Source organism: Symphalangus syndactylus, chromosome 21, assembly GCF_028878055.3.
Source record: "Symphalangus syndactylus isolate Jambi chromosome 21, NHGRI_mSymSyn1-v2.1_pri, whole genome shotgun sequence".
NCBI lineage: Eukaryota > Metazoa > Chordata > Mammalia > Primates > Hylobatidae > Symphalangus > Symphalangus syndactylus.
This window is the reverse complement of record NC_072443.2, coordinates 50,002,990-50,025,323: the sequence shown is the minus strand read 5'-3', so window position 1 is coordinate 50,025,323 and position 22,334 is coordinate 50,002,990. Positions and strand designations below refer to the sequence as shown.

The window sequence follows — 22,334 nt, the reverse complement described above, 5'->3', positions numbered from 1 at the left end:
CGTTTTCTTTTCTTTCTTTTTTTTTTTTTTTCGTTTGTTTGTTGGAGAAAGTCTCACTCTGTAGCCCAGGCGTGGTCTCAGCTCACTGCAACCTCCGCCCCCCAGATTAAAGCGATTCTCATGCCTCAGCCCCCCGAGTAGCTGTGATTACAGGCGTGCACCACAACACCTGGCTAATTTAGGTATTTTTAGTGGAGACGGGGTTTTGCCATGTTGGCCATGCTGGTCTCGAACTCCTGACCTCAAGTGATCCCCCGCCTTGGCCTCCCAAAGTGTTAAGATTACAGGAATGAGCCACCGTGCCCGGCCAGGACTCCTTTTCATGGCAGGCCTGCCCGTGGACAGCATAAGGGAGTCAGCCGACCTGCCCTTAGCCACGGCCCTACCTGACCTCCAGGGCTGCACCACATCCATCTCGTGGGGGCTAAGCAGCAGCTGACTGCCTCTCCTGGGTATCTGAGCAGCCAGAGATTCCTGGGGAACAAGGAGTGCTGCCGATGAGTGTATTAAAAAATCAAATTCAGCGTGAATGCTTTCTCTGTGCGAAAAGTCTTTGTCCTCAGAGAGACTGGCAGCACAAAAAGGCTCTTAGCAATTACCTCGTCCAGGAAACCAAGAGCTATTCCCAGAGGGAAGTGACCTGCCCAAGGTTTCATGGTAGGTACTGCCAAATCCTCCCCCAATGATGCCCTCCAACACCTCCAGGCCATCAGCCAGCCACATCTCTATTGCACAGGTTAGGGGCCAGGCTGCCTGAGGCTTGAGCCTAGACTAAGCGGACACTTGGACTTAACAATTTTTCTGCTTTACAATGGTGTGAAGCGACACTTGTTTAGTACTCTCCTCGACATACAATGGGGTTGCGTCCAAATGAACCCATCGTAAGTTAAAAATACTCTAAGTCATTTTTTACTTACGGTACAATGGGCTTATTAAGATGTAGCCCCATTGTAAGATGAGGAGCACTGGCACATAACACGTGTGGGGTTAAACCCCAGCTCACGACTCACTCGCTCTGTGATATAGGGGAAATTCCTTCTCTCTGTGCCTCCACTTTCTCATCTATGAAGTGGGCATGATAACAGTTGTGCCTATCTGAACAGGGTAGCTGTGAGTGCTCGGTGAGCTCACACGTGTATTACACACGAGTGCTGCCAGGCACATGTGAATCTATTCCAGGCTACAGATGACATCAGAAATAGTTGTGAAGAGGGTCTGTTTTCCAGGGGTAGAAATCCAGTGGGTTCTGGTGTGGCCTGCCCCTTGTCCTCAGCCTTTACCAGGAAGCCATGGTGGACACTGTTGGCTGACAGTTTCTGTCCTTCCATGCACAGGCACCGGTGGTCCTGAGCCGAGACCACCATGACGTGAGTGGCACTGACAGCCCCTTTAGGGAGACCTCCAACATTTACGACGGCTCTGCCTTCTGTGCAGGTGAGGAAGATGAGAATGTCTTAAACTTTCATCTTAGATTTGGATTTTATTAAAAATTGATGCATTTAGTCAGTCACAATGTTTCGAAAGATGTTCTGGCACCTGAGAGGCTCAGCACAGGGTGAGCAACCCAGGACTGAGGGGGTCTGGGATGTGGGACTTCCAGTTGTAAAACCGGCGAGTGCCAGGCACACTGGGCCAGCTGGGTGCCCTGGACGTGGGTGACCTTCAGGCTGTGGGCAGCCAGCTGTTTCCTTACCTTTCCAGATCCTAGAGCTGCATTTCTTGCCTTTTTTGGCTCCTGGTCTCTTCCCCATCTTCACAGCCCAGCACCAAGAGGAGGGGGATATTCTTAGGGTTCTCCCTGATCTTCTCTATGGCACCCATTGGGATTTTTGGGGGAAGAGCCTGCAAGAGGGTGCAAACGCCTTTACTGCTGTCCACCTAGGGGCTCACGGTCTCAGGCTGGCCTGCGCCTGTCCCTTAGCAATGTGTTGAACACTTATAAGGTGACTCGCTTGGGCTCTGTTTCTCTCTGCAGATGCTCTCAGTCCCCAGCTTTCAGGTTGGATGGTTGTCCTGGGACCTCAGTTCCCTAATGTGGTCAAAGGAAGCCTATTATTTGCAGTTTGCTCCTCTGCCCCCCTTTTTAAGAGTAGGAGTGACTCTCTTTGGCACTCTACTTCTCCGAACTAACACTGGTTCCACATCCCTTTTAATTCTTTTGTTCCCTCTGCTTCCGGAGTGCTTTACCTGGTGCTCAGTGCTGGAGAGTGCCACCATGGGACAACTAGGCATGTGTCAGTTTCTTCCGCTCCAGCTCCGGCTCTGCCAGCACACATGACTGCTGCTGTGAGAGGCCCTGTCCCTAGGGCCTAGTTGCCGCCCCATCCTTCCAGCTGAGCAGTGCTGGCTTAGCCAGCGGGGCCTGCTGATGCCCCTACCCGAGGCTGGCCTGACTGAGCCCGGTGCCCACCCAGTGCAGGGGGTGATGAGCAGAGGCATCTCTATTTCCGCAGACATGGCTGTGCAGAACTTCGTGGGAGATGCCTGTCGCGGAGCCACCTGGGTCGCCCTTCACAACGGAGGGGGCGTGGGCTGGTAAGAAGGTTTCAGAGGACAGGGTGTGGGCTGATGTGGACGTTTTAGGGGTTCCTTTGGGGCACGGCCAGGCTGAGGTTCCTGAAGTCCTGGGCCCTACCTCCCTGGTCACCTCCCCTGCCAGCACCTTTGTGGAAAATGTGTTCCTTGCGTGAGCGGAGACAGACGACAGAACTTCAGGAGAGGACTTGCATTAGCCACCCCACCTCTCTGGGTCTCCCCTGCCACGTGGGTCTCGGAGGCCTCTTAGGCTCTGCAAGAATGGCAGCCGCCCTCCTCATGTCAGTTTCCAGTGTGCGGTCAGTTTCCGGCGTGTCAGTTTCCACGTGTTCCCGTGGAATTCCCGGTGCTTTCATGGCCAGGGTCTTCTCGTTCCTGCTCTGACCACCTCACTTGAGAGTGCAAAACCCAGCCGAGGCTCCCAGGGCAGCTGGGCTGGGGGCCGGAGACCTCGGGTCTCGGTTCCCCTCTCCCCTTGGCTCCCAGCTCTGCCCCTGCCCGGCTGGCCTCTGTGAGAAAAGGTCCCCAGGTCTGGGCTCCTGTTTGAAGCTGGATTCTGGGCTGCAGGGAGCAGCAAGGGGTGCTGCAGCTTCGGAGGGTGGACAATGCCCCCTGCCTGGCTCCAGTGGCCGTCTCCAAACTGGCCTCTGAGCCTATTTTGGCCGGATCTAGTGGTCCCCTGCCCTCCAGAGCCAAGTCCCGGTGGAGTATTCCGACTGGCTGGCTTGGCCTCGTGTCCTTGGAGGCTGCAGTTCCGCGCTGCAGCAGTCAGGTGGCTGTAATTAGAGGAAAATGTGACTGAGGCCATGTCCTTTCCGACACACGGGCTGTAGAAAGCTTCAGGCAGTAAAGGGCTGCCTGGCCATTGGGCACCTGGTATTTCTGCACAGGATTTCCTGAGTCATTTCCGGAGGGGAAGAGAGTGGCTCTGAAGGAGGCTGAGCAGTTTGCCCAGGGCCATGGAGCTGGTGATGGACCTGGGGTCTGACCCCAGGTTCCCCAGGATCCATTATCATTGCTGACAGACAGCCGAAGGCAGGAAGGGACGGTGCTAGGCAGGCCGAGGAAGAGTGCACACCATCAGGGCCTTAAGGCAGGGACAGCAGGGCCAGAATTCAGGCAGCCCTGAGGGCAGGCCTCCCCAAGACAGGAAATGCTCCCTGCAAATTCCTAAGTTGCTCCCCCAAGGTTTCCCCCAGACTCTGTGGACAGGGACACAGACTGACCAGACACTGGGACCTAAAACCTTTTACCCTGCTGCCCTTGAGGGGTCTTTTGGGAAAGTGCCACAAATTCATCCTGGGACCCATCACACTTACACATGTACATAATCTAACCCATTGGAAAAAATGTCTATCCCCCAACCATGGCTACTGCAAAGGGGCACCACTCCCAACTCTGTCCCCACCATGGCTACTCGAAAGGGATGCCACTCCCAATTCCATCCCCACTGTGGCTACTCCAAGGGGACGCCCCACCCCCTGCAACTCTGCAGCGTTTCTCCTTCCTGCGCATTGATCCCTGTTTCCAGGCTGTGCACTCGCCCTCACATTCCTGGACCGACCTTCTCGTGTTTCCGCTTGTCTGTTGGCTCCACTCCAGGACAACCAGTGACAGCTGTGTGTTGTTTCTGGCCTCCTCTGTGCCACTGTCTCCTGCAGCCTCTCTTCCTGATTGCCCGTTTGCCGTCTGTCTTTGTGCCATCTGCCCAGCGCTCATGTTTAAACAGGGCACTGCTTGGCTGGCTGCAGCCCTGCATGCTCAGGTGGACGTTTGGACCGCAGGCTGCAGGACAGAGCCATCTGGCTGGGCCACAGAGCGCAAGAGATCAAGACAAGAGCCAGGCTCTTGTTCTTGGGTTGGTCGGACCTCAGAAAAGACTTTTCTGATCTCCTTTCCCTATTGGGAGGACCCAGTCAAAGGGGTGAGGCCTCCCTGTTGGTGCTGCGGCCTCACATGTGAGAGGATCAGTTCCAGTGGCCACCGAGGTCCCACTCGGGAAGCCTGTAGGCAGCAAGTGGGTAGGCATCTGGGAGCCCACCTCAGGTGAGCAGGCTTCCAGCCGGTGTTTCCAACTTTACCTCTGCTCTTGCCCTCCTTCGGAGCTCCTTGGTGCTGACCACCAGCTCCTGAGGTTCCCTGGGTCCTGGGGCACCGATGGGTTCTGCCGGTCCCTCCCAAGGCCACACTGAGCTGGAGCTTTCTAACGCCTGCCTCCAGCTTTCAGAATTCCATCACCCATTCTCCTGTCCCTTTCTCCTTATCCTTGTGGGTTAAATAATTCCTCTGCAGTTTTGTTGGTGAGATGCGGGAGGGGCAGGGGTAAATGGCTGTGTTCTATCCACCATCTGTTATGTATCTGGATATGGCCACTTTTTCACACTAAACAATGTCTTACAGTGCATCTGAAACTTGAATGTGCACAGAAATCCTCTGGGGATATTATTAAAATGCAGATTATTGTATAGGCGTGCACCACCAGGTCTGAGTCAGGCCTGGTGGTGCATGCGTATAGTCCCAGCTACTCAGAAGGCTAAGGCAGGAGGATTGCTTGAGCCCAGGAGGTTTGAGTAAAGCCTGGGAAACATAGTGAGACACCCTCTCTACCAAAAAAAAAAAAAAAAAAGGGGGGGTGGGGGGAGAAAAAAAAAGCAGGTGTGGGGTGGGATGGAGATTCAGCATTTCCAGCAAGCTCCTGGTGATGCTTATCCTCTGCCCCGAGGACCTCTCTGAGTAGCCAGGGCTTCCAGGGCCCTGTCTGTGCACACAGCCCTCCCCCACCCACCCACAAGCCTTCTGCCCATGTGCAGGGGACAATGCCCCGATGGACAGCCCTGGAGTGCCATGACTGACAGCAGTTCTCAGGCCGTCTGCCTGCACAGGGTAGCCTTTCTGTGCCTTTGTTTCTCAATGAGGAAATAAGCATAATAATAGTAACTGCCTTGTAGGCTGGGGGTGAAGAGGAAATGAGCTGATAATAGCTAACACTTGTAGAGTGTAACACGTGCAAGGCCTTCTACACTATTCATATATGTTAACTCATCGAATCATGCACTTCAACACATCTGGCATTTATGTTTTTCTACTTTCATGTTTTTCTCAAAGGTATAGTTAGTTGTTCCAACACCATTTGTGAGTTACCCCAAATTCACCATTAATAGCAATGTGTTAGCATTCCCATTTTCCTGGGATCTGCAAGTTCAGGGTTCCTCTGTAGTCAGTTTGCCAAGGTCACCTGAAGCTGAGCGGTCCTGGCCTCTAACCCTCTGGGATGCAGGCTTCTAAAACAAAATCTGTAGTTCTAATCTCCAAGAAGCCTCTCTAGCTGCGGGACACTGGGAGTGCTCAGGCCTGGGCATGGCTGTTGCTCCTCTGACAGATGAATGGTAATGCCCTTAGATCGACTCGGAGCACCTCCCACCTGGAGGCTGGTGGGAGGTGTGAGGGCAACTCACTGCAGGGCACGGACTGCCCAGGTGCAGGGATGCAAGTGCAGGGTGGTAGGCAGCACAGCTGGCTCACTTGCAGGAGGGGTGCAGCTTCTGGGACCAGGAACGGGGAGTGTAGGTGGCTGCAAGGGGCACAGGGCACCTCTCACCGGCTTCCTGGTGAGAACTGGCTGAGTTTGTGGTCAGTAGGATTCCGGCTGGGCAGAGAAGCAGGGAAAGCCTGATGGGCCTGAAGGATTTGAGACAAGGGAAACTACATGCACATTTTGTGTGCTGGAAGAAAAAGGAACAGATATACTGCAAGTGAGAAATAAGAGGTGGGAGGGACACGTTCGCAACAACACAATGACAGGCGTTTACAAAATTAAGTGTGCTTTTTGTGTGTGACTGAAAGCTGAGAAGACTGAGCAGGAGCCAAGACTGGATCCTTCAAGGGCAGCAGCTCGTAGGTGGATGGCTGAGGATGGGGAAGGCCATCCCAGGCTGATGGGGAACAGCTCCAGTGCACATGCATGGAAGCAGCAGCAGAGCTTCAACACAGTTAATGAAGTTCGACTCATCTATTAGGAAACAAATGAAAACAAGATCATATCAAAAACTGTTAGAGAGAGAGAAATGCATTAATTAGAAAATCAGAAATATTGAACATAAAGGAACTTAGCCTTCAGATCAGGTAATCAGAAGGACCCCACCATACACCTGAGGCAAGCAGAAAGAAGAGATAAGGAAGATAAAGAACATAAGGATAAAATCAGGCGGGGCACAGTGGCCCACGCCTATAATCCCAGCATTTTGGGAGGTCGAGGCAAGAGGATTGCTTCGGGCCAGGATTTCACGGTCATCCTGAGCAGCACAGTGAGATCCCATCTCTAAAAAAAAAATTTTTTTTTAAGATAAAACCAGAAAGAGTGACGATTGAATTGAGTAATACAAGACACACCAAGGGGAGTGTGCTTTATAGGGCAGCACTCTGAGAATGCAGGGAGGGGGCAGCTACAGCCCACCGGGGGTGCCCAGGAGGTTTCCATCAAGGGGTGACCTCCAATGGGTGGTGGAAGTGGGCACGAGGGTGACGGGCCCAGCACAGGGGGCACAAGTGGGCAGAGAGGTGGCAGGTAACCATGCTGCTCCCAGCTCTGCTTGCCTACATGACTCCTGCATCCACCAGGTTGCAGAGGCCGTGGCGGTGTGGCAGCCCCAACCCTGACGCCGTCTCAAGCCAATGCTTCCAAAACATGGGCTTCTGCCTGCTCTGTGCAGGGTTGGGCCCAAGGAGTGAACTGGAAACTCCTCTGCCTCCTGCAGGGGTGAGGTGATCAACGGGGGATTCGGCCTCGTGCTGGACGGTACCCCGGAGGCCGAGCAGAGAGCCAGGCTGATGCTCAGCTGGGACGTCTCCAATGGTGTAAGTCAGCCCAGTCCTCGCCACCTCCTGAAGGCAGGGCCTTCAGCTGGGTGACCCCCATCCATGTTTGCTGTCACACAGCATCTCCTGGGTGTGGGGCCGGGGGCTGGATTCCTCCCGTGACCACAGCACAGCAGCCAGGAAGGGGGAATCAGCTCAAATGGAGGTCAGGTCAGGTGATGATGGGGAGACAGGTGGGACCCAGAGAATGAGGGGAGGCTTGGAGCAAAGGCGGGAGTTCAGACAGCTTGGGTGACTGAAAGCCCCTGGGCTGGGCCCAGAGCATGAGCATGAGGTCAGAGAGGGCACTGGCAGGAGACCCACCCCAACTCATCGGGAGCTGCAGGGCTTCTGGCAAGGCTGGGGATGGAGGTCTTCATCCCAGAGCAAGAGGTTTCGTTCTAGGAGATGCCCTGGCTGTGGCATGGAAAAGTGGGTTGGGGGCAGGTGTGGGGACTGTGTGGACGGCAGGGGCGGGGGTGGCAAGAATGGTAGGGGGGAATGGGGGAGGAGGCGTGGCATCATCCAGGAGAGACAAGGTGGAGGGAAGAAAGAGGACTGCCGGGAGATTGTGAAGGTAGAGCTCAGGTTGAGGTGGATTCTAGAAGGGAGGGAGGTGCTGCAGAGGACTCGAGAGGTGAGGACATTCTTGGAGCTGGGGGAGCGGGACTGAGTGTGATGACGGCCAGTTTCAGATCCCAGAGGAGGGCCAGAGACGGGGAGCCTAAGCTGGGGGTGGAAATGGGGCAGACACAAAAGGGCAGCTGTCCCCACGGACAGCTTCAGAGGTCCCGAAGCAGAGAGGCCCCAAGTATGGGAGCCAGGATGCACATGGGGAGCCCGGTCATGTTGACATGGACTACTATCCCCCTCCTCACCCTAGGTGGCCCGGCGCTGCTGGTCAGGGAACCAGAAGGCCTATGAGATCATCTGCCAGACCATGCAGGAGAACAGCAGCTTGGTGGTGACACTGCCCCACAAGGTGGAGGACGAGCGGGTGCTCCAGCAGGCCCTGCAGCTCTGAGGGAGCCAAGAGTCACGGCCCCTGCTTCCCTTCCTCCCTGGCGAGCCTCACCTGCCCAGCCATGGCGCACACCCGCACCACCTGCACTTCTCGCACATCCTCACGTGGCCCTTATGGTGCCCTGTGCAGGGTGCCACCACAGCCTCATTTTACAGACAGCCCCCTGAGGCTCAGAGACGTGCAGCCCTCTGTCCACGACCATGCCACTTGCATGGGAGCCCTGAAGGCTGTCAAAGTCCATTTAGGGCCGAGTCCCAAGCCTGCCCGGGGGCCCTGCGGTGAACACTGGCCAAGCTCTCTCCGGCTGGGATGATCACACCCTCTGCCTCCTGGCCACCTGCCAGCCTCCATGCCACTCTGTCTGTCTGCTGCCCATCTGCTGTCTGTGCAAGCACTTTCTGGACCCTTGGCACCCTGGGCTGCTGGCCTGGAGGAGTTTGGGAAGGAGGATAGACCAGGAAATAAAGGGTTCAACAGAGCTGTGTGCTGCACTGTGGGTTGGTGGGACGGGCAGGCCGGGTCTGCCCTAAGGATAAATGATCACTTACTGGGGAAGAAATGAGAGAGCAGGGGCACCCCCCCTAGGCCGGCACAGCCTGAGGGGTACAGCAAAGGGGACCTCAGGAAGTGTGTTGACCCCTGAGGCTGGAGTCTGGCACCCCTCCCCGAATCCCATAGCCTGGCAATGGCTGGGTCCAGAGCCTCGTGAGAGGTCACTGGGATGGAGGAAGTGGCCTCTGTCAGGGCCAGGGCTCATGAATCTCATTCCCTTAGCTGGGTGTGCAGCAGACGAACAGCTAACTCATCCTAAACAGAGAAATGAGAAAGAGCCTGTGGGGTGGGCCTCTGAAGGCCACAGAAAACCAGACACTCCACATGTCTGTGGATTGGAGAGCGGCAGGCCACTGCCCTCTCCAGGACCAAGCCGGGTTCTTGGTCCCCACTCTCCCTGCACTCCGCGTCTCCTCTCCAGCAGCCATTCTCCCCTTTCCCTTATGAACAAAAGCCTAGTTTTGTGTGGGCAGCAATATAGGGTAAAAAAACCACCTGATTCTCCAGCCTTCCTTGCTGTTAGGAGGGACTGTTGGCCTAGTGCTGGCCCACGAGATGAGGGTGGGGTCTGTGGGGCAGGGCTTCTTGAGAGCCGTCGTTTTTCTAATAAAATGGACAGATCCAGCGGGGTTGCTTTTTACCTTTGCCCCTTCTTCCTGCCAGAACCAAGATGTGGGGCCTGGAAACACAGCAACCAGGTTGGTCAGCTAGGGCGGCTGCCACATAATGTCTGGCACCGGGGGCCCAAACAACAGAAATGAAACACATTTGCAGGCTGGAAGCCCAAGACCAGGTGCCAGCTGGCGCAATTGCTGGTGAGGCCAACTTCTCGCTGCATCCTTCCATGGCAGAGACAGAGAGGGGAGAGTGTTACAGAGAGGGGCAGAGACAGAAAGACAGAGACAGAGAGAGAGTCACAGAGAGAGACAGAGAGAGAGGAAGAGACAGAGAAAGAGAGAGATACAAAGAGGAAGAGAGAGAAAGAGAGAAAGACAAAGAGATAGCGAGAGAGACAGGACAGAGTGTGTAGGGACACATCGTCTGTCCCCACATCTCCATGAAAGCACCCTGCTGCATGGATCTGTGCACACGTCTTAAGAGCAGGTCACAGGGCCCTGGCAGCACCCTTTCCCCATCCAGCACTTTCCCTCTTGAAGGACAGGCAGGGCTCTGGTGGCTTTCAGCTGCACACAGACCCCAGACCCCCTCTGGGCTCCATACCAAGCCATGCCAGGGAGCAAGCTACTTCCCTGGCCCCTGCATGCCAACCTGCTGTCTGCTGCTGCAGTGGGAAGTGACAGCTGACTCCCACAGGGCTCACAGTGGAATTGGGGCAGCTGGCCACAGCTGTAGTTGCCATGGACAGAATAGCGTGGCTTCTGATGTGCCCAGTGCCATCTTCTTTTTCAGAAGGCAAGGATGTATAGTCCAGTTACAAATGTTTTCATCAAAATGATTAAAAGATAAACCAATTGACCATGATGACTGTAGGGTTCAGTTGCCTTAACAGTTGGAGTTGAGAAAGGCTCAGGCCCTGTAGTATAGCATTAGGGTCCTCCCCCTGGGCAGCCCCTGCTCCCTGCAAACCCAGGGTCCTTGGGAACTGTATGCTTTCCTTGCTGGCAAGCCAAGGTCAGGGAGGGAGGGCCCGGCTGAGTGATGCACTCTCCCATTCCAGTTTTCTCAGAGTAGACAACCACCCAGGGGCCTGTGGGCCAGGCATGACCTGCAGTTATGTTTTATTTACATATTTTTTAGAAATAGAGTCTTGCTCTGTCACTCAGGCTGGAGTACAGTGGTGCAATCATGGCTCACTGTAGCCTTGAATTCCCGGGCTGAAGCAATCCTCCTGCCTCAGCCTCCCAAGTAGCTGGGACCACAGGAGCACAGCACCACACTCAGACTGCAGTTGTATTTTGTTTGGTCTGTCCTGTTTTTAAAAAATTTGACTTTGTCACCAATGTTTACAAATTGGGAGAAATCCAGAGCTTATGTTTTGAAAATCAAGATATAAGGTAACACCATGTTCTCACCACCGCTGTGGCAGCGATCTACTGGGGGCCCCTCTGGGCTGGCCTAGCTCTCTGCACTTGGCCACGGTCCCTTCCAGTCCCTACAGACCCCATGGTGAGGCGGAGTGTGCGTGCTGTTTGTCCCTTGGCATGAGCTTCTCTGTTTTCCTGTGCCCACCTGTCTCCCACATTTGTGTGACTTGTATGACCTCTGCTGGGATTTGAACTTGTGACCTTTGACAAAGAGATGCTCTTTTGCTCCCCGTGAACCTCATCCCCACTCCCATCAAAATTTGGGAATCCTGGACACTTCTGTTAGCAATCTCAAGATCCACATGATGCCTTTTAGCCCAAAAGAGGTGCTGGACATCCAGCGATACCTGGGCTGGTGGGATTTCTCCCCAGACACAAATAAATCTGAGCGTGCATGCGTGTGTCATCTGTGTCCCTTCCCCTGATTTCTCCAAAATCCTTTCCACACAGCCTGGAGAGGGCAGGTCTGGGTGGCCAAGGCACAAGCTCTGTGGTCCTTGTAATTTGGGGCACTCCTTTGAGACTACCAAGTTCAAGTCACTGCCTGAACCCCACTGAATGACAACATTGAGCTGACTCAAGCCCACCTGGTGAAGCGGCACATCTGACCCTCACCAGGAGTCCTGTTGCTCCTTTCAGGGTGTCTCAGCAGAGGGCATTAGAAACAACCGAGCATCAGATTTGAGCTTTGGTTGGGTGGGGGAGTCTTAGGAAGCAGGGATTTGCTCTGGATTGGCTCTTACCAGAAATCGGGTCAACACCATGACTAGGTTTCTGACTAAACCCTATATATAGAGAGGGGAGCACACAGATAGACAGGCTGTCGGGGTACAAAAGCGGCGGTCGCTCACATTAGCTGAGAGAGGGTGTGCTGGGTGTCTTGTAAATGGCACAGCAAGTGACCTCGCTTTATCTGAGTGGAGACACATCATGAAGTGGCCTTGCTTTGTCTCATGTCATTGTGTCTCAGTGACCTTGGCCTAGGTTGGTTTTCTGCGTGATGGTTCAAGTCTTACAGAACAGAGTGGCCTAGCTGTAGCACCCGGCCAGTTTTTGGATGGCAGGGGCTGCCCTTTTTCTTTCTCAGTCCTCTTCATTTTACACATGAGGAAACTGAGGCACAGAGAAGTTGTGATAGTTTAAAGATGGCTGCAAATTCTTTCCAGCACCTCCCATTGAGAGGTGGAGTACAAGTTCCCCTAGCCTGGGTCTGCAGTGTCTTATGACTTACTTTGATCATGAGAATGTGGCATAATCAATGCTGTGCAACAAGTTGGGCATGGTGGCATATGCCTGTAGTCCAGTTAATTGGGAGGCTGACCCGGAAGGACTGCTTGAGGCCAGTTGGAGGTTGAGCTATGACTGCACCTGTGAATAGCCACCACCCTCCAGCCTCAGCGACACAGGGATGGACTTGCTGGGTCACGTGGAGATTATGTTTAGCTTTCTGCAGAACTGCCAAACTGTTTTCCACACCGCACCGTTATACATTCCCACCAGCCATATGTGAGGGTTCCAATTTTTCTATGTCCTGTTTTTTAAAAATTACCGCTATTTGAGTAGGTGTGAAGTTGTATCTCACTGTGTTTTGATTTGCATTTCCCTAATGATTCATGATGTTGAGCCTCTTTTTATTTGCTTATTGGCTGTTTGCATTATCTTCTTTGGATAAATATGTCTATTCAAACCTTTGCCTTTTAAAAAAGTGGACTGTTTGTCTTCTTGCTGAGTTAAGAGTTCTTTATACATTCCAGATAGTAGATCCTTATCAGATATTCGATTTGCATACTCTTCTCCTATTCTGAGTTGTCTTTTCACTGTCTTATTGGTGTCCTTTTACCTGAGTAAGTTTTTAATTTTGATGAAGTCCAAGTTATCTATTTTTCTTTCTTGTGCTTTCAATATTATATCTAAGAAACTATTCCCTAATCCAGGGTCACATAGATTTACACCTATTTTTCTTCAAATAGTTTTATGTCTTATGTGTAGGCTTTTGCTCTATTTTGAGTTAATTTTTGCCTCTGATGAGAGATACAGGTCCAAATTGGTTCTTTTGCATGTGGAGATCCAGTTGTCCCAGTGCTGCCATTGTTGAAATGACTATTCTTTCCTCCACCGAATGGTCTAGGAACAATATGTTTTCGACATAAACTGATATATATAATAGATGTATCCTATTCTTTTTAATATTATAATTTGTGTTACTTTAAAAAATACTCTTAATAATAAAGCTTCATGTATTTAACAAATATGCACCAAGAGTCTTCCTGGGCTCACAGTGAATAGGACACAGTTCCTGGGCTCCAGGCGCTTACATTCCAGAAGGGGAGAGACAGTTAAGGAGCAGGGAAGGAACTCACTAAACAACAGGTGATGAGAGCTCTAAGAGCAAACAGATTAGACAGAGGTGGGAATACGGGACTGGGTAAGCATGCGCTTTGGATCAGAAGGGCCGCAGAGTCCTCCCGGAGGAATTAGAGATCAGCTGCACCAAGTCTCTCAGGCTGGAACCAGCTTGGCTTGCTGGATGAACTGGGAAAAAGGGGTGGGGTGCGGGGGAGGGGTGGGGGGCAGCGGGGGAGGCGTGGGGGGCAGCGGGGGAGGGGTGGGGGGCAGCGGGAGAGTGGCGGGAAGTGAGGGCAAACAGGTCGGGGAGGGTAGACTAGCAAGGCCATAGGCGCCTTCGGGAGCAAGGTGGGGGTGAGCATAATTTGATGTTAAATTTTTAGATCATAAAACCGCGCCCCGTGGATGGGAGCGAGTGGACCGGAGGGAGACCGATGACCAGCTAGTAGTTATTGTTCAAGTACCCAGGAATAAAGTGCGGGTTTGGATCTGAGTGGTGGTGAGGTTGAAGTGGAGACCAGATTGAATGTGGAGGTGTACGGTGAGGTCGGGGAGGGTGAGGAACGGAAACAGCAAGTAATTAAGCTGTTGCAGAGTGAGGTTGTGCCAAGTTTAGCAGGAAATACAGTTGGAAATACAGGCAGGGGTCCTGCCTATCAGGGAGGCTCCGTGTGCCGAGCAAGGACCTGGGCCAAAGCAAACGAGGTCTGTGCGCCAGCGGCAGCAGGCGGGCTTGCACTTAAGTGAGCTGGGGGTAGGCGTCCAGCCTGTTGGACAGATTCGAATCCTGAATCTGCCGGCTGCCGACTGTGTGACTCGAGCTCTCCGTCCCTGTTTCCTCACCCCTGGGTGACCGCGCACGCTTAATCAGCTCAGACAGGCACAGCCCCTGGGACGCGGTCAATGTTTACGAGAGGTTGCCCGTTAAGTGTCTGAAATATAATATGATTCGAAGTCAAGACAAGCCTCGTCTTCCACGCCAGCGGGAACGAGAGGGAAGCGCTCAGCGTTGGGAGCCTCGCCCTGTCTCCTATCGGTTCCGCGCCCCGCCCCTCGCCCTCGTAGGTGCCGGCGCTCCGCTCCCCGACCCCGCGCCCCGCCCTAGTCAGTCCCGGCGCCCCGCCCCGGCCTCCGCCTCCGGCGCCCCGCAGCCCAGCCCCACGTCACGTCGGCCCAGCAGGCCTCGCGCATCGCCCGGCGGTGTCCGCGCACGCGCGGTTCCGAGCCGGACTCTACGCCGGGTCTTGGCGCGGATCGCGTCCCGGGGCGGTGCACGCACACCTGGGCGGGGCGCGGGGCGCGGGCCGCGCTGCGTCCGAAGCGGCTCCGACGCCGTCGCTGGGACCAAGATGGACCTCTCGGCGCTGCTCCCCGCCCCGACTGCGCGCGGAGGGCAACATGGCGGCGGCCCCGGCGCGCTCCGCCGAGCCCCAGCGCCGCTCGGCCCGAGCCCCGCGCGCCGCCGCCTGCTACTGGTGCGGGGCCCTGAAGATGGCGGGCCCGGGGCGCGGCCCGGGGAGGCCTCTGGGCCGAGCCCGCCGCCCGCCGAAGAAGACAGCGACGGCGACTCTTTCTTGGTGCTGCTGGAAGTGCCGCACGGCGGCGCCGCCGCCGAGGCTGTCGGATCACAGGAGGCCGAGCCTGGCTCCCGTGCCAACCTGGCGAGCCGCCCCAAGCAGGGCCCCAGCGGCCCGGCCGCCGCCCCCGGCCCTGGCGTAGCCCCGGCGGGCGCCGTCACCATCAGCAGCCAGGACCTGCTGGTGCGCCTCGACCGCGGCGTCCTCTCGCTGTCTGCGCCGCCCGGCCCCGCAACCGCGGGCGCCACCGCGCCCCGCCGCGCGCCCCAGGCTTCCGGCCCCAGCACGCCCGGCTACCGCTGCCCCGAGCCGCAGTGCGCGCTGGCCTTCGCTAAGAAGCACCAGCTCAAGGTGCACCTGCTCACTCACGGCGGCGGTCAGGGCCGGCGGCCCTTCAAGTGCCCGCTGGAGGGCTGCGGCTGGGCCTTCACAACGTCCTACAAGCTCAAGCGGCACCTGCAGTCGCACGACAAGCTGCGGCCCTTCGGCTGTCCGGTGGGCGGTTGTGGCAAGAAGTTCACTACGGTCTATAACCTCAAGGCGCACATGAAGGGCCACGAGCAGGAGAGCCTGTTCAAGTGCGAGGTGTGCGCCGAGCGCTTCCCCACGCACGCCAAGCTGAGCTCCCACCAGCGCAGCCACTTCGAGCCCGAGCGCCCTTACAAGTGTGACTTTCCCGGTAACCGCGCGCTCGGGGGCGGGCGGGCTGCGCGATGTTGCAGGCAGGTCCGGGGTGCCACGTCCGCCCCACAGAGGGGCCTGCCAGACCTTAGCAAGCCGGGGACGCAGGCTCTTCGGGATTTGTGTTCTAGCTCCTTCCATGTCATTCGATTTGAGATCTTGGCCCTGCCCTGCCGCAGGGATTCCGATGGCAGGTAGCGCAGATCACCACAGCTGCGCTTCCCAAAGGTGGCGGCAACAGATATCCTTAACCTGCTCGCGCTTGATGAAAGCGGCAGCGCATCTTCACAAAGTGGCACGGAGCTATGTGTCAGGTCTTTATTTTCCTCAGTCTCGTCATTTATTTACGGGGTGCACACTCCGTGCTGGAGGAGCAGAGATGAATGTGGCCAGATTCAGGACCTTAACACGCTGGGAGGATAGCCACAGGTGTGCGCACATCCTGGCTTTTTTTGCCTTTTGCACTTTGATTTCCGTTGAACCTCACAGTTTTGTGAAGTTTTAAAAATTAGCCGTCTGTGAAAGTTAAAAACTGTCCTCATTTTACAGATGAAGAGACAGAGGCCGAGCCTCGTGGATAAAGTCCACTGCTGGTGGCTGGGCGCGGTGGCTCACGCCTGTAATCCCAGCACTTTGGGAGGCTGAGGCAGGCGGATTACGAGGTCAGGAGATCGAGACCATCTTGGCTAACGCGGTGAAACCCCGTCTTTATTAAAACTACAAAAAATTAGCTGGGCGTGGTGGCGAGCGCCTGTAGTCCCAGCCACTTGGGAGGCTGAGGCAGGAGAATGGCGGGAACCCCAGAGTCGGAGCTTGCAGTACGCCGAGATCGCGCCACTGCACTCCAGCCAGGGAGACAGAGCGAGACTCCGTCTCAAAAAAAAAAAAAAAAAAAAAAAAAAGTCCTCTGCTGGTTCTTTCTCCACTGTGTTGACCTGCAGTTGTTGGGAATGTAGGACTCCAACACAGTGAGCTCTTCACCAGGATGGGCAGCTTTCCCTGCTTTCACAGGGACAGGGTTCCTCCAGAAGGGCAAGAAAGGATTCCTGCCTGGAAAGGCAGAAGAATGGGGTCGGCTGGATGGCTGAGCCCAGGTGGGGAATGTGGTCTGTGGTGAGGGCCCAGGAGAAAGGACTAGTCATTCAAACAGAAACTGGAATGTGTGCCTAGCATGCCTCTAACCTGTGTATGCACACTGCTCTCCTTATAATGTCCTCAAACAAGAATTTTGAAAGGATGAGATGAGAATTGTGAACGAGTTTTATTATTTTTTCCCTCGCATATGCCCGTGGACTGTCTCTTCAGAGAGAATGTGACTTGAGGCCACTAGCTCAAAGCCTTTTTCAGTCATACACTCTTGGGAATCTGATGGTGGCTGTAGACTCTTTCCCTGCTAAAAGAGTATCATTCTGTGTATGACACTGGGAAGGTCAGGGATCCCGCCTGCTTCCAAGCATGAAGTCCCTTGAGGGTTTTGTGTTGGCTGATCCATGAGGCTTCTTGTGTTGAGATGAGATTAGATGGTTAGATGAGATTAGATGGTTAGAAGCAGGAGCAGGACCAGTGAAGCATCAAGGGACCCAGACCTGAGTTTTCTGAAGACCTGAGCCAGTGAGTGGGAATGATGAGGGTCTCTAGCAGGTGAGATTGCAGAGGGAGAACCAAAGGGTGTAATTATCTATGGGGGTGTGGGGGGATCTTGCCAAGGCAGAGAGAGTCTGTGTTCAGATTTACATGACCAAGTGTGTGAACACACCGAAGCCCAAAATACCCTGGGGGTATTTTGGGGCCAGATTGAGGCCAAAGATCAGCATTTCTGGGTTAGATGTTGCTGGGGAAAGTAGGGTTCCTTGGGCTGATACTTTTGGGCTGTACATCTGTGTGGCAGTTCATAGGCATGATGGTATCTCGTTAAATGCTCCAAGAGGAGCTGCAGCAAAGACCCCTGTTAAACATCCTGCAGCCTCGTATTTTCCACCCTGTTGGAGCCCTGAATGTTTCTGTTGGAGGAGAAGCATTGCTGTGGAATTGTTGAGGCTTAGCTGCTTTGGCCGGGTTAGGATGGAGGTGAAGATTATAAAGCAGGGAACCTAAGGAAATGGCAAAAGGAAAAAGAATCCAAATAGCAAGGGACAGGGCTGGCAGTTGGAGGGTGTCAGGGAGGAAATTTGGATATGTAGAGGATGCAGCATCACCCCCAAGGGGTGAGAAATCCTGGCTAGTAGGATGATTCGTAGCCTTTCAAAGATCAACCCTACCAGACAAAATCTTGTTCCTTAGTATTTGATTTCTCTCATGGGGTTCTTGGGTCTCAGCCTGTGTGCGGGATCCGTGCTCCGGAGCCGGCCAGTAGATGGCTGTGAACGGAGGACTTTATTGGTTGCTCCATCTCCAAGTCATGTTGCAGCAGGTGGCCAGCGTGTGCCTATTGGCTGCCGTTAGCTGCCTTCCTGTGGTGATCACAAAGCCAAGCATTAATGGTCATCCCGTTTTAGAGAGTGCTTCTGAGTCATGTTTTCCCTTGTCTGCTTCAGTGTGAACAGTGTCTGGTGGGTGTGACTAGCATTAGCTGTGTTGTATAATTTTTGCCACGCTTTGAGCAGGGTTTGTGTTTTCCTTGTTCAGGCTGTGAGAAGACATTTATCACAGTGAGTGCCCTGTTTTCCCATAACCGAGCCCACTTCAGGGAACAAGAGCTCTTTTCCTGCTCCTTTCCTGGGTGCAGCAAGCAGTATGATAAAGCCTGTCGGCTGAAAATTCACCTGCGGAGCCATACAGGTAATGAGCTAGGGAACGCACAGCATTTGGACCCAAGATTTATCTTCATCGTAGCTGTTGGAGTTGTAAATTTTATGCTGTATAATTTTTTTCTTTTATAAGGTGAAAGACCATTTATTTGTGACTCTGACAGCTGTGGCTGGACCTTCACCAGCATGTCCAAACTTCTAAGGCACAGAAGGTAATCCTTATGTTTTGGTTTGCATTATCAGGTTTGAAAAATGAGTGGTTTTTCAGCAGCAGAGACCAATGAATGAAATATCTGTAGACGTTTTTTAAGTTGTAAAAAAAGGAGCTCACTGTTGATGATTTGGAAAATTCAGAAAACTGTAAAAAGAAAATTGCTCAGAATCTCATCACCGGAAGATAGTTTTTTCTATGTATACCTTTTAAAAAAAAAAAACTTAATTGGCATACTCTGTTCTTAAAAAAAATTGCAGTTTTTTTTTTTTTAACTTAACATTGTAGAATAAACTTTCTTTGTGTGATTACAAGTTTTCATGGTGGTAATGACAACCCTGGAGACTGTGTCCAGGTGACACTCAGCACTTTACGTGTGTGTCTTCTACCTTCCCAACAACCTCAGAGCTAATGTTCTTATTCTCCCTGTTTTACAGTGAGACCCGGAGAGATTCGATGGTTTTTCTATGCTTGCACAGCTGGACTCTGAGGATTTAATATAAAAATGTCACTTAGGAAAAGACGCAGTCTCTACAAGTTGGCTTAAGAGAGTCCTTTTGGCATTGCAGCTGATGCTCTGTGCACATTTCTCACGGCCCTCTGTCGCTGGGAAAGCTTGTTGATCATGGGAGTTTCTAAACAATAGAAACATCTTCATCAATACATTTGGGACTCCACTGTTCTTAGATTAGCTTATATTAGATTGAAGTAGCATTAACTGTTTGATGTGTGACTCTGGGGTCCGCTTAGTCATTAAAGTAGAATTTTTATGGGGTAGCTAAATTGCAAATCTGCTCACATGGATTAAAGACAGAATTAAGATTTTTCGAAATGTACTTATCATTTTTGTAAACGGAAAGTTTGTATTTTGGTATATTTTGTAGAATTTTAAAGAATCACGATGAGTTGTGTGAGGAATCACAGCTCCTTTATTTTTCTGTCTGGCAGGAAACATGATGATGACCGGAGGTTTACCTGCCCTGTCGAAGGCTGTGGGAAATCATTCACCAGAGCAGAGCATCTGAAAGGCCACAGCATAACCCACCTAGGCACAAAGCCGTTTGAGTGTCCTGTGGAAGGTAGATTTTAAAACACTGCTTTGAGCAGTAAACTCTTAGAACATAATAAACATATATACAAGTGGTGTAACTGAGAAACAGTTCCTCCTTCCGTCAGAGTTTCAGCTGGAGGTGCAGACAGGGGAACAGGTAACATGTAGGGTGCTGCAGGGGCACAGAGAGTTTCCCCAGACCGGGGTGAGAATGGTCTTGCAGTCAGCTGAAGAAGGGGGAAGAGCACCAGACACGTGCCTGTGGGTGCTGGAGGCGGAGTGGCCTGGGAGAGCCTCTCGGCCAGGAGTGGCAGGCTTGAGTGCTTGGGTGAGCGTATGATGTGATCATGTTTGAGTTGTGGCTTAGTCTGGCTTCAGGACTGAAAGCACCCCAGGGGTGTGGGGAGGTGGGATGGCCTGGACGGGGGCCTTAACAGTGGGAAAAGAGAAAGGGTCATCGATGGCAGAGGCGGGAGTTAGAAGTCACAATATATGGTGATGGATTTGGATTTTAGTTGAGGTCAGTGCGTCAGCTGAGTGGATTTGGAGGAAGCAGAGTTTGGTTTGGACATGTTGTGTTTTTGGTACCTTTGTGCGTCTAATGCGCAGAGGGCAGGGGATGTGCCCCGGGTGCTGGGGAGAGCAGGCCAGGCAGGGAGCGAAGCAGACAGCACCCGAATCATCGATTAAGCCACAAAAGTGGATGAAATTCTCAAAGAAGAGTATAAATGGAGGAGAGTCAGGGTAGTGTAGTTGATCAAAAGCCTGAATTCTGGAGTCAGACTGCTTGGATTCGAGTCCCAAGTCTGCCACGTAAGTAGGTCTGGGACCTTGGACAAACACTTTAAGCTCTCTGTGCCTCTTCCTCGTCTGTAAAGTGAATAAAACCTCTCAGTGTTGTTGAGAAGGCTGGATTGGTTACTAAGTTTAGCGCATGTGGAAAACATCAGTATATATGTCAGTTACTGTCGTTGTTATGATTGCTGTTAGATTTTCTTAAAAAGGACCTAGGACAGAGCCCTGGGGCTGCCCCAGATTCCGGTGGAGTGGCTGGGATGGGTACTGGCAGGACCAGCAAGAGCACAGTGGGGGTGGTGCTGAGGTGAGAGGGGATGTGTGGAAGTGGGGGTCACCTGGAGTGCTAGGGTGAGCCAGGACCAGGGAACACATGCCTCGGTGCCACTTGTGGGGTTGTCTTGGTGTGTTGATGGATGAGGTTCTGTGGGGTCACTCAGGCAGAGTCCTGCTCCGATGCCCTGAGAGGTGGCCTGAGTGGGAGACGGGGATGGTTTGTGCTGACACTTCTGCCAGAGGTGACTGGGGAAAGGGGAAAGGTGGGAGTTGGCTGTGGAGGATAGGGCATTTGTTTCTGTAGAGCTCTGTTTCTTCCAGCAAGTCTAGGTGTTGTGCTGGGAGAGAAAGGGGGCACTCCCCACGTGGTGTGTGGGCAGCACGTGGAGATGGAGTTGGAGCTGGTGGGAGGAGCCCAGAACCTCTTCTCAGCTGGACTGAGAGTTGATCATTCTTGGGGTTGGGCAATAGTTGGGGCTGATGACACCATTTTTTCCACTTTGGTAGTTGTTTGAACTGTTCTATAATAAAAAGTAAAAGGCAAAACTACCTTTTTTATAGTAACAGGAGGAGGAGGAAAGGACAAGGCCACAGACCAAAAGTGTGTCTGAGGGCAGGTGTTGGGTGGCATCGTTGCGGCCTCCGGGCTGTGTGTGCTGGGGCCTGTGTCTCATGTGTTGCTGAGCCTCGTGCTTGCCTGGCCGTCCATGTGAGCGCCTCACTGTCCTCTGAATGCAGCTTTGCAGACAGGTCTGTCAGTGATGGCTGCTTCTGCCTCTCCCTGGTTGCAGCTTGGATTTGTAAAGAATGGACACAGATCTCAGTGTATGGGCAGAATCCGGAAAAGCCAGCAGTTAGTACACATGGAGAAATGATTACATTCCTGGTTGTCGCAGGAAATACAAACCAAAATGAAATATATTTTTTGCCTATGGAATTAGCAAATACTTTAAAAAATGGAAACCCAGTGCTGGCACGAGTGTGCAAGGGTCCTGTTGTAGTGTGGCCCTGCCATCGGGAAGGCATTTGACAGAAGATGTGCTCAGAGCCTCTGCTGTGTGACCTGTCTCTAGAAATCCATGCTCAGGACCCCCAGCTGGGAAAGGGGGTTCCAGGGTGCCCTGTGTACCATGGTGAGCAGGGCATGCGGAGGAAACTGTGTGCTTGCAGGTCAGGCCTGGGCCATTGGACTGTCTCCTGTGTTTCCCAGATGGTCTTTGATGAGCCTGACCTGGAAACGAGTTTGCAGCTGTATTAGGAAATGAAAAATGTAGTTGAAAATTACATTCACAGGCATCCAAGGCCCTTACTCATCTGGCCGTATCCTATCTTCATAGCCTCTTTCCTTAAAATATCCCTCCTCCAGGCGCTGGGCTCTGGCAGTACCGCCCCACCGTCTTGAGAAGGTGCCTCGAGTGCATCGTTGCTCGCTCTACTTGCTTAGGCCCGTACAGAGGCTCTGTAGGCAGGTATGGCTTTATTGGGCCCTCGGCACCCCTGTGAGGTAGGTGTCATTCCCGTTTCACAGAACAGAAAAAGGAGACCGCAAAAGATAAATAATTTTGTCTAAGGCCACACTGCTGGTAAGAGGCTGAACTGGAGCCCAGGCTGGGGTGCCTGCACTGCTGCCCTTCATGCCC

General features: G+C 53.3%; 2 protein-coding genes across 6 annotated transcripts in view; both read left to right on the top strand.

Annotated features, from left to right (window-relative positions):
• Positions 1-9,589, top strand: part of UROC1 (urocanate hydratase 1) — a 37,083-nt gene extending 27,494 nt beyond the window's left edge. Inside the window, exons 17-20 of one of the 2 annotated variants that reach the window (XM_055260210.2) lie at positions 1,335-1,434; positions 2,454-2,535; positions 7,290-7,389; positions 8,273-9,589. In XM_055260210.2, the coding sequence (XP_055116185.1) occupies positions 1,335-1,434; positions 2,454-2,535; positions 7,290-7,389; positions 8,273-8,413 (423 nt within the window). In that variant the 3' untranslated portion in view covers positions 8,414-9,589. The remainder of the gene's footprint in view (positions 1-1,334; positions 1,435-2,453; positions 2,536-7,289; positions 7,390-8,272) is intronic. The other variant, XM_055260211.2, reaches the window with a different exon arrangement.
• A 5,000-nt stretch (positions 9,590-14,589) lies between these two features.
• The window catches only part of ZXDC (ZXD family zinc finger C), a 37,386-nt gene continuing 29,641 nt past the window's right edge, over positions 14,590-22,334 (top strand). For 2 of the 4 annotated variants that reach the window (XM_055260208.2, XM_055260206.2), the window contains exons 1-4: positions 14,594-15,612; positions 18,240-18,392; positions 18,495-18,573; positions 19,521-19,651. In XM_055260208.2, the coding sequence (XP_055116183.2) occupies positions 14,706-15,612; positions 18,240-18,392; positions 18,495-18,573; positions 19,521-19,651 (1,270 nt within the window). In that variant the 5' untranslated portion in view covers positions 14,594-14,705. The other 2 variants (XM_063630678.1, XM_063630680.1) reach the window with 2 other exon arrangements.